The 16791-nt window shown below is 40.8% G+C and overlaps 1 protein-coding gene across 1 annotated transcript; it reads left to right on the plus strand.

Moving 5' to 3' along the window:
• The first annotated feature begins 229 nt into the window (after nucleotides 1–229).
• LOC308122846 (choline transporter-like protein 4) lies at nucleotides 230–16050 on the plus strand. Its single transcript, XM_080484972.1, has 22 exons — nucleotides 230–452; nucleotides 3461–3509; nucleotides 3609–3682; nucleotides 5015–5093; nucleotides 5195–5294; nucleotides 5391–5513; nucleotides 5594–5654; nucleotides 5762–5882; nucleotides 6469–6552; nucleotides 8338–8450; nucleotides 10593–10715; nucleotides 10962–11061; nucleotides 11261–11353; nucleotides 11453–11555; nucleotides 12334–12593; nucleotides 13068–13162; nucleotides 13367–13470; nucleotides 13880–13953; nucleotides 14033–14103; nucleotides 14867–14961; nucleotides 15034–15118; nucleotides 15337–16050. The coding sequence occupies exons 1-22, from the start codon at nucleotides 404–406 to the stop codon at nucleotides 15399–15401; spliced, it is 2121 nt and encodes a 706-aa protein (XP_080341098.1). The 5' UTR covers nucleotides 230–403; the 3' UTR covers nucleotides 15402–16050.
• The last annotated feature ends 741 nt before the right edge of the window (nucleotides 16051–16791 follow it).

The raw sequence follows: 16791 nt of genomic DNA on the forward strand, positions 1-16791 counted from the left end.
CTGATTGGGGTCAAGGGTCATAGCCGGGGACCCGCAACGGTGACCTCTCCACTCTGAGATTTGAATTATGAGAATAAATTCATAAATCTGACTATAAAGTAACTTCTAGGTGGCCATAATCCTCTTCCGTACATCTCTTCCTCGAATGATGACACGCGCAGGTGTGCATCCGCGTATGCCCGTGACGTCACTGCCTAGTAACAAGTGCCTGGCAGAGAAAAAAAAAAAAGATTTCCTCGACTCGGTAACTGTCGCTCCAGGAGGGACGGAGGACGTTAAGGCGCCACCGGAGAGCTCTTCAAGCCGCTGTCAGTGACCCCCCCCCCCCCCCCGACCGCTCCGTGAGCCGGTGAAACCCTCCAGGCCACGGGAAGCTCACCTGCGGAGTTTGAAGTGGGAAAAAATGGGAAGAAAGAAAGAATCAGAGGAAGAAAATCCGGACTCCAAGTACGGTGAGCGGACATCGACCGTTAGTTCCCTCAAAGAGCCGCAAAAAAATAAAGAAAAGACGTCGAGTAAAAGACTTGAAATGATCTGAAAACACTTAAAATTACACGGTGTTTTTAACAAATCGTGAGAATTGCTCGAAATTTGGTAAATTTTTATTATTTTTGAAGTTTGGAATTAAGGTTTAAATCTGTTTTTTGGTTCACGCTAAACACTGATTTGTATAAAAAAAAAAAAAAAAAAAAAACGCGGGAAGCTCGCTGGAAAAATTAAGACTATATATGTATACAAGATTAATTTAGCAGGGAATCGATATTTAAATGAAAAATAATTGGGCTTTATAGGTTTGGCATACTCCACCATATTGTCCAGATTTTGTAGATAATCGTTTATATTTAGCCTTTAATATAATTTCATATAGGTCTATCCAGTCAGCACTAGTATGTAAAGAAGGTTTAGGCCATTTCTTTGTGACCTTTTTATCAACGCATCTAAAGGAATATCGCCCAAATACATGCTGTCACATTTAAGATCCCGTTTTCAAGTGAAAATTGAAAACTTTATTTGAGTTTTGGGTACCATATGTTTCCGCCACACCGAAAACAGAACTTTTTGAAAACAGCCCCCCGAGCATTTTAGGAAATGAAAACGGGCAAAAAATGACCTTTCCCTCAGGATCAGTCTCGGTGTAGACTCTATGGAAATACTGCTAAATGTGAAAACGCATCGTTTTTGCATTTTCGTTTCGGAAAAGTTTCATGTTCACATGACAACATTTTAAAAGACAGAAAAGCAGAAAACGACGCAGTTTTCCCTGTTGGGCCACTCAGTGAGTGCCGTTGTCTGTTTTTGTAATGAAAACACACATAATTGCACAGAGAACAATACGTTATAAACATTAACGATGGTGAGTTCACGGACATATGGACAGACAGCCAAGTGTGATGTTATTACAGTATAAAACTAACAAGTCTCAGGAGAATATGGACTGGGAGTCATCACACCATTGTCGATATTGCCCATCTCTTGTGCAGAATAACTATTTACCGTGGCTGTGGTGCGATCTAGCAGCATTTATGCCATCTATGCAGGGATAGAGTCCGAGCGTTTTCAAAACGTTCCTCCTTGGGAGCCGTTTTCAAAATTTTCATTGGCGTTGTCGTGTCAACAAACCCCAAAAACTCAACACAGGCAGGGTTTGGCCAACAAGTTTGACACCACAACTTTAATCTGAGGTGTCAGACTTTTCCATGAAGAAGTTTTTAATCTGTAAAAATGACAATGAAAACATATTACTGTGTAAGGATTTGCTTTTTCAGTTTGTTTACTGTGGGCCGCATTGTTTTAGTAAGAGCAGCAGGCATACAAGCGAGCTCACTTGTTGCTTAATTTCAAGGTGAAGTTGTAAAAACACAGAAATCCGACATTTTTGGACACAGCAGACTATTGGCACTATGAGCCTGAAGAAACAAACACGACTGCAGAGAAGAGTTCAAAAAAGACAAATTAGCGACTGTCCACTGCAAATAGATGAATTTAACTTGACTTTTCACTCAGAGGCATCATTAAAAATAAGAATACTGAAATGAAAGTACAAAGGTCTCTTCAAAAAGTAGTTTAAGTATCCACTACTTTAACTGCATTGGCAACAGCAGGCATTTGATTCATATCCCCTGTATCGAAGGTCAAAGTACATTTCTCAGACAATTATTAAAGTGTATGACAGATACGCACACACTGTGGTGAACAAGGTGTATTCCATGGTCGATGGTGCTTGAATTGTTCTCAATTACAAGTGAATGAACTGTTATTAATAATACACTCAAGTAAAAGTTCTCCTCTCAAAATCTGCTCAGTCTGTAACAACCTATATTTGAATAAAGAGATTGGAAACTGAATGCTGATGCATTGTGTGTCGTGTGACCCAGCAGCTTGTTCTCTCACTGCTCTGAATGTGTGCTTCAGGCTGGTTTTTATTATTATTATTATTACCGTATACATTTCTTTGCCACATTGCATCTTAGACTTGGCTGGAGTTTGAACAGAGTAAATAGTCGCTGTTAAGTCATGTATCCTGTTTTAACATTTGTATCCTACTAAGACGACACATGCCAGAGTAGATATAGTCTTTGTCAAGGTTGAGCTGCCTGACACCATGTTAGTACACGAAGCGCAGAAAGTAAAGACATTAGAGGGATGCTTTGTGCTGTTGAGAAGGAATTAACTGCAGAAAACACACTTCAAACTTCAAAACTCCAGAAATATTTAGATCTTATCCAAAAAGTTCTCAGATTGATATTCTTCTTGATGAAATAATGCAAATGTCTTGACTTCCCAGCATCGGACAACCTCGCTCTGCATTCAAATTCTATCCAAATATACCTGAACTGCTCACCCGAGTGCTGTGCCTCAATTTGGCTCTTTTAGTTTTTGCTCTATGTCGTGTATTGTAGATTAAATAAATGAGATCAGCTTAACTACGATTCAGTTCAGAAAACTGCTTCTTGTGAACAGTAAATTGAAGACCTTGACTCATTGTTTGTTATTAAGGCAAGTTTCTCCTTTGTTCCAGGAAACAAAAATAAATCTCTTCTTCCTTGTAGGAAACGCCCTCTCTTATACTGATTCTACTGTAAAGTGAATTATAAACACTTTTAACCTCACTCACTTGAAAGGTCTTCCTCATCTAGTAATTCATTAACTCCCAGAAGAGAGGACAAGACGACTATGTGCTTGCTGGTAAACATCACCACCATGTTTTTTTGGGGACATGCACCTTCATATATAACCCAATGCAGGGAATGTGTAATTAAACCCAGCATGTACTCCCAAACGGCCTACATTTGAATGTTATTTCAAACTGTGACGCAAAGATGTGAACGCCGACGTTAGCAAGTGAACCTAGATTCAGTTTCGTCTTGTCGTCTGTCCTCAGTCCAAAAAGAAATATGGCGGATGAAACAGTCGAGTGCTCATAGAAAGGAAACATGACTTGGCTGTTTTCTTTTCCCAGGAGAACCAACTGAGTTTGACCCGAGCTTCAACGGGCCAATACACAAAAGGTGAATCTTCTGTCCAGCTGTCAGCTTTCTGATGCTCTATGTCGATTTCACATTCGTCATCATCCTAGCAAACTTGTTGCTGTGTCTTGTTTTCCACAGAGGATGCACTGATATAATCTGCTGTATTCTCTTCCTGGCCATCATCCTCGGCTACATAGCAGTTGGAGTATTAGGTAAGAGACACCAAATACACGCAAATAATGTAAAGCTAAATGCATTTTTAAGGTATCAAATGTATGTCTTGTCATTAAATAAACCTACTTTACAGCCATTCAGTTGGATCTTTACATTAATTAGGTCTGATTCTCATACATCATTGAACAATTTGTTTCAGTTAATTCCTCTGGTAGAGAGAGAGAGACATTGTTGTGTCTCCCACCATAACGCTGATATAAATACAGGAGTCAGAATAAAACTGATTTATATTTGTGCTAATAAATGTCACATGGTCTTTAGTACTAATGATTACAATAGTCACCATAAATCAAACAGCTGAACCATCAGCTGCAGTTTGATGAATGATCTCTATGTAAATACTGCAATACCAGTCTACTAATCACCTTGTGTCCACCTCTGGACAGAGTCACACCGTTTTCCCCTGATTTTCACCTTAACAGTGCAGATTTGCCTTAAGGTTAATATAATACCAATTTACAGTTCATCAGTTATTTCATAAACCAAAACTGGCAATCTTATTGTTTCTTTGCGCCAAATTAAAATTAGATTCCATCTTAAAACATTTATTTTTTTTCAATTGTGTTAAACTATGAACAGCTGATTTCACAGTGAACATCCTGCCAGCAGCCTTTCATTGCCCCGTTAAACTCAAAACACTTTCCTGTGTCCTGAATAATCCTCCATTTCCTGCTCTGCAAGTAGTTCAAGGACAGGCCTGGGCCTCGGTGGAATCATGGATGTTAGATTTAGAAATGTGTTCCACCGCTATTACAAGCAAAATTATTTATTTGTCCATCCGCCCGTTCATTCTCTCCAGCACTTATTCTCACTCAGAGGCGCACGACGCTGGGCCGTCTCGACCAAGTACTTGAAAAGCAGTGATGTTAGTTGATGAATTCACTGGCTCTTGGTTGTGTGTGAAGCTATTACAAAAAGAAAGGTTCATGAAGAAAATGACTATATTGTTCTGACCTCTTGTGGTGTTTCTGAGAGAATGAAACTACTGTTGTTATTGCTTTACTGTTTCTGTCTACGTGTCCTGGAGTTAACCTGCTCTATGTATCGGAAATTACTCACTGCTCCAAATAGTGGTGTTGATAACGTCTCGTTGATGAGAATCAGCTGTGTTGAATCGGGGTCATACAGTAACGTTCCCTTGATAGCTCTTCAAACTCAACACAGTAAATGTAGTTTTTGTGTTTACTGAAAGCATAACTTGATGTAGAAGTTCTTTCTGTTGCTGACAAAGCTACATAGATAAAATATGTGACGTCAGTGTTTTTATATTTTCATTAGTTTTCAATGTGTGTTTACTTTGGCTCTATCAGCTTGGCTTTACGGAGATCCCAGGCATGTTCTTTATCCCAAAAACTCAACTGGGTGGTTCTGTGGCATCGGAGAGCACAAGTAATCACAACTCTTTGTCTTCATTTCATATCATTTTAAAATGGGAAACTGTACAAATGAAATATAAGAGCAAAGTAAGTGTTGTTCTCTTTATTTTGCAGAAATCGGCCAAACCTGTTCTACTTTGATATGCTCAAATGTGCCATGTCCGTTAACATCATTGCGAGCACTTTGAATGGTCTTCAGTGTCCAACCACACAGGTAAAGAGCTGCTGGATTTCATAGTGTGTAATATAATGTGTGAATGACTGTCCTCTCATGTCTTCCCAGAAACATCTAACTTTGTGTTTCCAACAGGTGTGTGTGGAAAAATGTCCTTCTGAGTTTGGGGCAGCGCTGTATTTACCTGGTCAGAAACTAGAAGATGTTTTCAATCAAGATCTGTGTGTGCCAGCTTTAGATCTGAAAACTACTACGCTGGTAAGCTCTAGCAGAAGATCGTCTACATTTTTACGGGCTTTTCATATTCTTACAACTTCATGATATAACAATGTTTTCAGACCGTGTCAGAGATTTTGGAAAAGGAGCTCTGCCCTTATTTCTACGTCCCCAGTTCTCCTGGTGAGAAAAGACACATTTTACCTGCAGTAACTGAGATTGCGACTGAAAGTTATTGAGAATGTATGAAGTGATTTCTCATCAATTTTGACTTTGTTCTATCCTGATAGTGCTGGGGAGATGTTTGCCTGATTTCTCAAAACTGGAGGACATCCCTCCATCCTTTTCTAATGTCCCGGGCCTCCCTGCTTCAGTCAATGACACAATCAGCATCATCAAGAATGGCACTGTGTAAGAAGCAGATTCCTCATACTGTCTCATCCTCATCATGACTGAAACACAAAGCCAAAGCTTTAAGTTCATACGTCTTCTATAACTTCTGAAATAACACACGTTTGTTCTTTCTCCTCATCATCAGCGCAAGGTCGGTGAATGTGTGAGTTTTTGTATTGGGCAGTAGTGTGGCAGCTGGTGATAGCTGTAGTGTTTCGCTTGGTTATTCACAGCAGCCTTTGAGGAGGCATGTTCTCAGAGCTCACAGCTGATTGCCTGGGGTTTGTTTTTATAGCCTGTATTGCCTTGTATGTGTCTTACTACTTATGTAATGGAGAAGAGAATTCATCAGATAATGTTTAAAAATGTACTTGTTTAATAATTATCACTAACATGTAGAATTCATTTGGTTCATCTTTTCTTCCCGTCACATAAGTAGAGAATCTCTATATCAGTAAAAACCATTTACCATTCTTGTCTTTGCTTTCAGGATGCTTCAAACTAGTTGTTATGTCTCAGTGTCAGTTGTTATTTTCTGTCGGGTTTAGTTTTGAAAAGCAGAACAGCCATTAATACAACCAGGCCTTGCTTCTGTATTCATTAGGGACCTTGTGAATGGATTCAATGCCAAGGAGATCAGCGTTCGAATCTTTCAGGATTTTGCGTCGTCATGGCCGTGGATCCTCATGTGAGTTACTGATCTGTGCCACAGTGCACACTGCCACCTGCTGACACACACATCATACAGCTCTTCACTTTGTAGCTGTAAATAGATTGATAAAAGACTAAATGTCATATCAAATAAGGTTCTTTTAGTCCAGTGTTCTCGCCAGCCAATTGCAGCCTAATGGGCCGTTACACTGTCACTTGTGAAGTAGACAGTGTAACGGCAGTAGAAATATTATCATAATTCAGTGTCTCCTCTGCATTCATTTAGGAGTGGCGGTCTGGATCAGAGACTGATCAGACACTTCGATCTGTGATCCTGCATTTTGGCCAAATATAGTGGCCGACACAGAGAGCGGACATCAAACATGGGCAAAAGAATTACGATGCAGATGCAGAGGGCAGGGGATTCACGCCATATTTAACGGTTTCCACATCCCACAATGGACGGGGAAAAATTGAAGTTGACATCTAAACATCATACCAGCAGCAGTCTTAAATACAACAACAAATATTCATTTGTTTCCTGCTAGTGCCAAAATCCCAACTGTGACTACTGACCAGCACCAGGAGACCTGAGAGCATGACACTTGTTTTAAAGTCCCTGCAGTAGTTAACAGTGAGCTTCACAATCCCGTTTAAAGTTATTTTATTGTTATATTGAAGCACTTTGTGCTTTTGTACCTGAATATATGTCTCATATGCTCACGTCGTATGAGCCTCTGTGCCTTCTCATGTCCTCTGGTACAACTGTTTTATTCATAAAGTCATAAAATGTAGAATAAAGACTTTCAGTAAAGCGTCCGAGATGTTGAAACCATCTATTGAGGGCCTGTGGGGAAATATAAAGATTTAAACATTTCAAGGAAACCTTAAAGCATACATCCGTCTTGGCCTTTCATGAATAAAAGGTATAATTCTTTATTTCAGTTCTATTTAACCTTTTAACTATTAAATTGCTCCTGTGTTATTTTTTGGACCATTTTATTGTACTTTATTCTCTCTGAACCTTGAACCTTAAACGTGTGTCTTAATTTGTTGTGCTTAGTTTTTGCAAATCCAGCTTTGTTTCTCTCACATTCGATACTCACTTCACATTCATTCATTCATTCATTCATTTTCTTCCGCTTATCCGTTTCCGGGTCGCGGGGGTGACAGTCTGAGCACTGTCACCCAGATCACAATGCACCATTTAAGAACCTTCCTGCAGGTGGTGAGCCCACAGGAAGGTGGCACCCGGCGTGGGACACGAACCCACTACCCTGAGATTGTGAGTCTCATGCTCTACCAACTGAGCTAGCCGGGGGTCCACTTCACATTTATTAATATATTTTTTTAATTTTACTAGTTTTATTACCCGTATAAAGTTTGACTTGACTTCAACACAAAGGTCTACTAAGCATGTACTTTATGAGACATACTTGTGCTATTCAGTACTATCCAATGACCAACATTTTTATACATTTTTCACAGTTTGTAATCTTATCTTTTGTGTTGGATGAAGGATGCTGGAGCAGGGAGCATTAAAACAATCAAATGGATGCATAATTATCGAGCCTCCTGATGAAATAAACCTGCTAATGACACTGTTGGATCATCTAAGCTGTTTTTCAGGCCCTGGGATAGGAAACATTGAACGTTTGGCTTTGTGTTTGTTTTTTCGTGGAATTATGTTTTGTGTCGGTGTGCTTGGATGGTGGACCAAAGTGTAGACAGCCATTGGAAATGATGATGGAGTCCAAAACAAACAACCTTATTGAGCATGTCTGACAATAACCTCACATTGAGCCGTCTCTCTCTGTCTCAGCTGCCTGCTGATCGCCATGGTGGTCAGTCTGCTGTTCCTGCTGCTGCTGAGGTTCTTCGCTCCTGTTATGGTGTGGGTGCTCATCTTCGGAGTCCTGGCTGCCGGGGCCTATGGTAAACACTCACAGATATGTTTCTGTGTGCGGTGGCGTTTTAGCTGCCAGTCTACACTGGATTTTACTCTTTACATCGCTGTGAGGGACCACATGGTCACCCCGACTCGGGATGTGTTTTGCCTGAACGAGATTTGGTGGATGAGAAAGGATGAGGTTGCAAGTCAGCGTTTCAGAAATAAAATTAGGTTATTTGGAATGCTCACTTTTCACAAATCTGAAAAAACAGTCATTTCCAACCTCACAGCAAGTTGGCTGACTCGCACTCAGACTCCGTCTCTCAGTCGTCTCTCCGTTCCCTGACACAGACAGAAGCCTTTGAATAAGCCCAGCCCTAAATTGGTCCAGTCAGGACAAACTGGGCTGAACCAAAAATGCAAGGGGTGTTTGAGCCACCCTACCTTAACGTCAATCAAAAATTGGAATTATAAATGGCCACAATTTACAACAACGCAAACACAACAACTCAAAACATATACAGCGATTATTTTAACATTCACCAATTCCCCACTATATATACAGTAAAACCCCTGATGTAGGGACGCCCTAAAATCCAGGAGCAAGTTTCCCTTGAAAACAGGTATCCTCTCTTCAGAGGGAGACGTCACGGGGACAAATTGTAGGGCCAGTTGTTATCGAACAAACCAAACACTAAATAATGTCATGGAAGAAACACCCCATACGGTCCAGTCTTGAGTGGGCAAGATCAAACAATTAGTACAGAAAATTATTACAACGTTAACAAGAGTCAATTTTAATGAGGCATTCTGGCACAAAAAACAGTGAAGTGTAAAAACAAAAAACGAAACTATAAATCCTATATAGCCGCCTTACTTGGTGGTTTGTCGGCCAGATTGGAGCCTTTTGCGGCCTGGTTTTGGCCCATGGGCCTAATGTTTGACTCCCCTGGTATAAAGTGAGACTTAAGCTTGAGAGGGGAGGTTGTCCGCTCATTAAGGTGTGTAACAGTTAAAACCTCTTCGTGCAAGCTGAGAGGAGCGTCACAGCACAGCACCGCGCTGCGTAGGAGGAGGCGATTTATCACATTTCAAAATTAATATCCGGACATCACAGCAAACAAATATTTGAATTATCGGGTCCAGTCCAATGATTTTGGCTATTTTAGTGTCGCTCAGCTTGAAATTTGCCAGAAAGACCTGTCTGTTATCCGCGTCAAGCAGGTTGTCCGCTCATTAAGGTGCGTTAACAGTTAAAACCTGTCCATGCACAGTGAGAGGTCTCATTACAGGGTGTCTGCTCTTACCGAGTTCGCTTGCCAGAGGTTCTACTGTGTACACACTAATTTATTTTTTAATCTTTTAGTTAATTATGTGGAGTCGTACCTCGCCCACTTGATTCACCAGAGAGTGAACATGAACAAAGAGAGGAGAGGCTTGTCTTCGCTTAGCTTAGCTTAGCCTGGTGGAACGCCAGTCATTACAGGACAAGGTCACATGATTGCAGTCATTATGATGATTCGTTTTGGGCAATTCTGTACAAAACCCCGGCCACGCCAGTGTGGGTGACCCGATGCTGCAACCCACCTCCAACACAAACTCCCAATGTCTGTAGGCTATGAGCTGTTTGTTGAACTACTGTCGCACTTTCAGAACACAAGCACAGTTTGATTGATTTATTTCGACTGAATGAACAATTTAAAATTAGATGAAACAAAAAGAAAAAGGAATAAATAAATAAATAAATAAAAAAGCCCATTTCGATATAATATACTTTGACTCGTTCGAGTCAAGCACAGTTAACTTGAATGTAGTCCTCTTGTAGCCTCCAGCGGGTCCTATGTGGAAAAACTACATGTGCTCTGCTCAGATCTACTTAACCATCTGTATAAAAAGCAGTAAGTTTTATTGTATTGAGCGGCTTTTCTCACTCCACATCGGTTCTTTCATTGTTTTATAGGATAACAGTGTTTGAATTTCTTCCTTCAACCCAACAAAATAGTTCACGGTCTGTCTGCAAGCAGGAATTATGTTCACTATAAAGTTCAGGTTCAAACTTCAGAATCCCAGCAGTCATAATTTCAGTTCAAGGACGGCCGGAGGTTATGTGTCTACAAGCTGTAAACTGCACCGTTCTGCTCTGAGTTGTTTGAGTGTCCTTATGTCACTCTTTATTTCTTCCGCAGGGATATGGCACTGCTACTGGGAGTACGATAACTACAAGCAAATCTCTGCCACCATCACTGATGTTGGTTTCACCACCAACTTTAACATTTATCTCCAAGTCCAGGAGACCTGGCTGGCCTTCCGTGAGTCTGATTGGTCACTTTTGACTTTTGACTCTTCCAAGTGCTTTTTTGAACTGAAGCAATCATCTGTCACACTGTCATTGTTGAATGAGGAATGATGAGGTCGAGAGGTGGTTCAAGAATATATTAAGAAAAGAAGGACTCCGTGACTTAATGTTAAAATGCAGTCGTTAAAAAAACATTCTGGCAACAATTACCAGCAGTAATATCAAATTAAAAGCTTGTCTCCCTCACTCTACCCACCAGTGATCATCATATCTGTGGTGGAGGGGATTCTTCTTTTGACTCTCATATTTCTGCGAACCAGAATCCTCATCGCTATCGCCCTCATCCAGGAGGCCAGCAAGTGAGTCATGTCATACCACCAAAGTACTGGACACCTTTTGAGTTTTCACATGGCAGATTGAGCATTTAAACTGATTCGCTTGATTATTCTGTTTTCATTTGAGGACACTGTAATGTCATGGTAACGTGGAAATGTTTTCATGTTGCTTTGTAAAAGGATGAATCGGTATAACCTCCTGCTCTGTGTTGATCTTCTGCAGAACTATCAGCCACATGATGTCTGCTCTGGCGTTCCATCTGGTCACATTTGTTCTCCTGTTGGTGTGTGTTGCTTACTGGGGCATCACCGCTTTGTATCCTTTACTTTTGTGGTTGTTTATTCACAAGAACGGATATTGTACTATTCAAAACCTCCAGAGCGTGGACTCTTTTCTTTAAACTGGTGTGTACAGATATTTGGCCACTTCAGGGAATCCAGTCTACAAAGTGGTGGGTTTAAACTCCACTATGAGCAGCTGTCAGAGTCTCAATGGCAACGTGACCTGTGACCCCCAGGTTAGTTGTTGTTAAATTCTGTAATCTGCAGTATAATCTTCTCCTCTGTCCCTATGACGTCTGTCTTCCCTCATTGTATCCATGAACTTCTTTACTGGCCTTCCTCCTCTCGTCTTGCCTGGCAGCTCCATCCTCAGCATCATTTTTCCTACACAGTTTTCTCTCCTTACATACATGACCAAGCCATCTCTCTCACTTTTCCACCATATTGTAAGAGTCCCTACACTCACCTTAACTTTCCCAATCTTCCTCTTCTCCTGGAACCTCCTCATTTGTCTTCCTCTTCTGCTTCAGTCTATAGTAGCACAGTTTCCAGTCACACCGTTATTTAACAACGGCTGTGGCGGTTGTTGTCCCGGGTCAATCAGGTGTGATTATCATATTCTGTTCAGTATTCCAATCGCTAAAGATTTTACACTGAATGCCCTTCATGACACTTGAAAATTTCTCTTTGAAAGTTTCTCCTCTAAAATTTAAGGGCATATAGAGAAAATGTACAAGTAACATAAGGCACAAATAAAAAAGATTATCTATACATAAATTACTCATTTATAAAGAGGGGTTACAATTTAAAGTGGAAATTGAGTTTTCAAACAAAGAATTCATATTATCTTTTTTTTTGTTGTAATTCTTGCATATTCAAAATTTAATTAACAACCCCATCACCTATAGAACAAAGCTAATCCACCCAAGCTCATTAATGAAGGGATGGAATAACAAGCTGCAGATGTCTCCACCCGTCACCTCACTTCTCCGCTCCTCACATTCATCCTCTCAGAACTTCAACGCATCCGATTATCCCAGCTGCCCTTCAGCCCGCTGCATCTTCATCAAATACAACGAAGAGGGTCTCTTTCAGAGGAACCTCTTCAACCTGCAGATCTACAACGCTATAGCCTTCCTCTGGTGTGCCAACTTTGTCATTGCACTGGGTCAGTGCACGCTGGCAAGGGCCTTCGCCTCGTACTACTGGGCCTTCAACAAACCCGAGGACATCCCCATGTTCCCCGTGGGTGCTGCTTTCATGCGCACTCTGAGGTTGGTTTCAAAGCAGCTGTCACTTCAGTGTCAGACCTCCAGTGTACTTTTTATTGAGTGACAAAAACACAGTCTGTACCACAGAGGTTTAACAAGGGAAATCAAAAGTGCTCTGATCATTTAAACATGGCGAATGAAGTCTTATTCACTACTTGCATGATTTGCCATCAAGCTGACTGTCACAGTGAAGACAACATTTATGTTTGACACGTTGTAGACATAATGACCTTTTAAATACTTGGATCCTCCTAAAGAAGAAGGTTCCAGGACGTTGCGTTTGACTGCAGTTCCCATTCAGCCCTCCAGAGGGCGTATTAGATCTGTGCGAGGTAGCAGTTTATGAGCCAGATCAACTGGTGTAATATATCCCAATATATTCTCCATTATTTAGCTTTGCCATTTGTTTTGTTTTTTTACTCCTACCATTACATTCAACTTTAACTTGTGAGGCCTTGTGTTTATTTTCCATATTAGGTACCACGTGGGTTCTTTGGCCTTCGGTGCGTTGATCCTGACGCTGGTGCAGATTGTGAGAATTCTTCTGGAGTACATTGACGACAAACTGAGATGTAAGGCCGAGGATTATGACACAGACTGAAATACAGCGTCAAAGCTTTTTCTTTCCGAATATTGAAAATTAGTGATTTCACAGTGCAATGAAGCTGCATTTTATCTCCGTAAAGTCTAAAATCTCAGAATTGCTAAAAAAAATGTGATGGAAAGAAATTAATAACAAGAAACTCAAGCTGGGTGCTTTTTTTCCTCATCCTCAGCGTCCCAGAATCCAGTGGCACGTTTCATCATGTGCTGCCTGAAGTGCTGCTTCTGGTGTCTGGAGAAGTTTATTAAATATCTCAACAGGAACACCTACATCATGGTGAGACATCATCAGATAAATCATCTTTAGTGGAGTTAGTGTCTATTCAGCTGCTCTCTTTCCTACAGGGGTCACCACAGCAACTCATTGTCTTGGCTGGCTTTTACTAAACACGATGTGCCACCAGCCCTGTCGTAGCGATGGTTACTAATCATCTTTGAAAGAAAATTAAACTACAAAATTTATGGACATATTTTTTTATATGTATATATAAAATTATTGAAACTGTGAGGTTAAGTCTTGACTTTGTGTGTGTTGAACGCTGGTTTGCATTCAGGAAGGACATGTTGTGTAAAAACTGGTCAATCTACATTGCAATGACTTTCTGTGGCCACAACAGTAAAGGGAGAACCTAAATAACAATTTCTCATGAGATATATCACAAAAGTTTATTTTTTTTTGTTGACAGATTGCCATTTATGGGACAAACTTCTGTGCCTCTGCAAAAAATGCATTCCAGCTGCTGATGAGGAATGTCATCAGGTTTGTTGTGACGTTTCTCTTCTGACGCTCGCTGGTACAAGTGTGTTTGTTAGAATGTGTGAATGCTGTGTGGTCGCAGGGTCGTGGTGCTGGACAAAGTGACGGACCTGCTGCTGTTCTTTGGGAAGCTCCTGGTGGCCGGAGGAGTTGGTGCGTACAACACTGCTGCAGATCTGTCAGTGCAGCTTCCATCCATCCATCCATCCATCCATCCATCCATCCATCCATCCATCCATCCATCCATCCATCCATCCATCCATCTATTCCACTTCGTTCAGCTTACCAGTGAAAGCAGGGTTCAACCTGGACAGGGCATCAGTCCATCCCAGACAAAAGACACTCACAATCACACCTGAAGTCAATTTAGAGACATCAGTTACCTTCACATGTGTGTTTGTAGATATTAGAGGAAGCTGGAGAAACACGGAGAACATGAAGACCAAAGTGAGAATCTCCCCACTGAGTGGAGAGTCTAACCGATACACCACCGTGGGCTTGATAAGCTGCGAACGCTTCATTTTGACTGCTTAAAAGCAGTTTTTTGATGTTGTGTTTCTTTCCTCCTGCAACAGTGAAAACCACAAAAAGAATAATGAGCTAAAGCTGTGTTCTTCATACAGTTCATTTAAATCAGGAGAGACCTTGAAGGCTACATGGGGGTGTGTTAGTCCGCCTCACAGTCAGATCATTCCTGATTGGAGTCCAAGTTTTCTGTGACTTCAGCCTTTCTGTGCAAAGTTCCTTCCTGTGTGTGTGAGAGAGATCGGCTCCAGCACACGCCACTCCAGGTTCTATCATATGTAATGTGTCTCCAAGCGTTACCATTTCTGTTCACAATCTCTACTTGATAGCATTCACACAGCAGTTGAGATGGAAGGAGGAGGAGACCTTGAACTCTACGTCTTTTTTCCAGGTACTTTGTCCTTCTTTTTCTTTTCGGGCCGTATTCCTTTACCGGGCAGTGACTTTCGCTCTGAATCCCTCAACTACTACTGGATGCCAATCATCGTAAGTTACTGACAAACCGCCGTCTTTCTGAGAGCAGACTTCAGGTTGACTCTTTACTCCATTGTGTTGCAGACGGTGGTGTTTGGAAGCTACTTCATCGCTAATGGATTCTTCAGTGTGTACAACATGTGCGTGGACACACTCTTCCTCTGCTTCTGTGAGTAAACGTTTATCATTTATATCGAGCCCCGGGGGCTCTATTGGCCGAGATTCCATACTGTGAGAGTTGTTGTGAAAAAAACATGGACAGAATTTTGATACCATGAGACTCAGAATTAATTTCAGGTTGTTCATCAAAACATTATTGTCTGTATTCTAAATTATATGTCTTGAAACGACAATGTTTGATCACTGGTGTCACTGTTCCTCTCACAGTGGAGGACCTGGAGCGAAACGATGGATCTCTTCAGAAACCCTACTTAATGTCCAAAAACCTCTGACAAATCCTCAACAAATCCAACGAGTCTCCAAAACAACGGAAAAGGAAGGACTGAGCAGCGTCTCCCACACACACCTCCCATTGTTTTTATTAGACACTCCTTCTTCGACGTTCACCAAACTCATTTTGTGATGTTGCAGTTTGGAATTGTTCGAACGTGTTTGTATATAAAGTCGTATTACTTCCTGTTCACATCACAGGACTCCTTCCAGCTATTGGGAACTTTTATGAAGTTCAGTTTTTGTTTTGGAAAGTTGTTCTTATGACTGTTAAATGTTCAGAAGTGGACGCGAGCTTCACACGCCACAAGATTTATGTTGTTTGTTTTTAGATGCCCTGTAGCAACTGATTTATTTAACTGGAACAAAGACGTTCTTACAGCTATTTTTAGATATTGTTTGTAAAAAAGGTTGTTTGTAAATATTTTTATGACCTTTATTGTAGGAGCCGGTCCTGTACCGGCTTCTGAGGGAACACAACCCCTCATTTGGCTCCTATAACCTCAATGTTGTTGATTATACTGATAAATTGTAAAGGACAGTGGTTCTTGGTTAATTGTTTACTCCTGCTGAATTTTCTACTGGTGTTACTGGACAGCAGAGGCAAAATAAATTCATGTTTTCTGACTGAACTGTATTTTCAAAAACCTTCTTGAAACGGTGTCTGTGTCTGAATCCCGTCTGTGGACCTCCTGTAAGATCTCATGTTTGAGGTGAAGTATTGAACTTAACTCGTCCCTTAACTGCAGTCTCAATATCTGATGTAGTCCCATGCCTGCTCTAAACCAAAGTTTTTACCTGCTTTTAGATTTCCTTTTAGGTTTTGGGTATTAGCTAGACCAGAGATCTGCAAACTTGATCAGTAAAAGCCACCTTTGCCACTTTCAATCCATTAAAATCGGTCTGCAGACAGATTTTAATGTCTAAACTTTACAATGAGAAGCTCTTAAAGTTGTTAGTAGACTATAGTTTTGACTTATAAAACTGGATCGATGCATTGATAACATTGCATTTAGAAGTTCAAAGGTGACTATTGATACCCGTAGGTAGATTTTTGTGCAGCAGGAGAGGGAGTCTGACAGTACATGCAGATATTTTAAAAGGCAGGACAGTAAAATAACAGTTGTGATACAAACATAGCTGGGTGCTCACAGGCTCACTGACAGGTTAAAGAGTGAATAAATAAATGGAAGGAACTGCTACAATACCACTATGAAGACTTGTTGAAAATATGATAAAGAAGGTACAATACATAGATAAAAAATCAGGTTGAACTTCATTACATAAGACCCAAGAGTAAAGTGCTTTCAGTACTGATTTAGAAGGGAAATGGCAGCAGCTGCTCCTGCAGCGGCTCGTCTTAAGTTTCGGGGCTTTAAATCTCCGTCCAGA

This window comes from Lipophrys pholis, assembly GCF_963383615.2.
Source record: "Lipophrys pholis genome assembly, chromosome: 17".
NCBI classification, from domain to species: domain Eukaryota; kingdom Metazoa; phylum Chordata; class Actinopteri; order Blenniiformes; family Blenniidae; genus Lipophrys; species Lipophrys pholis.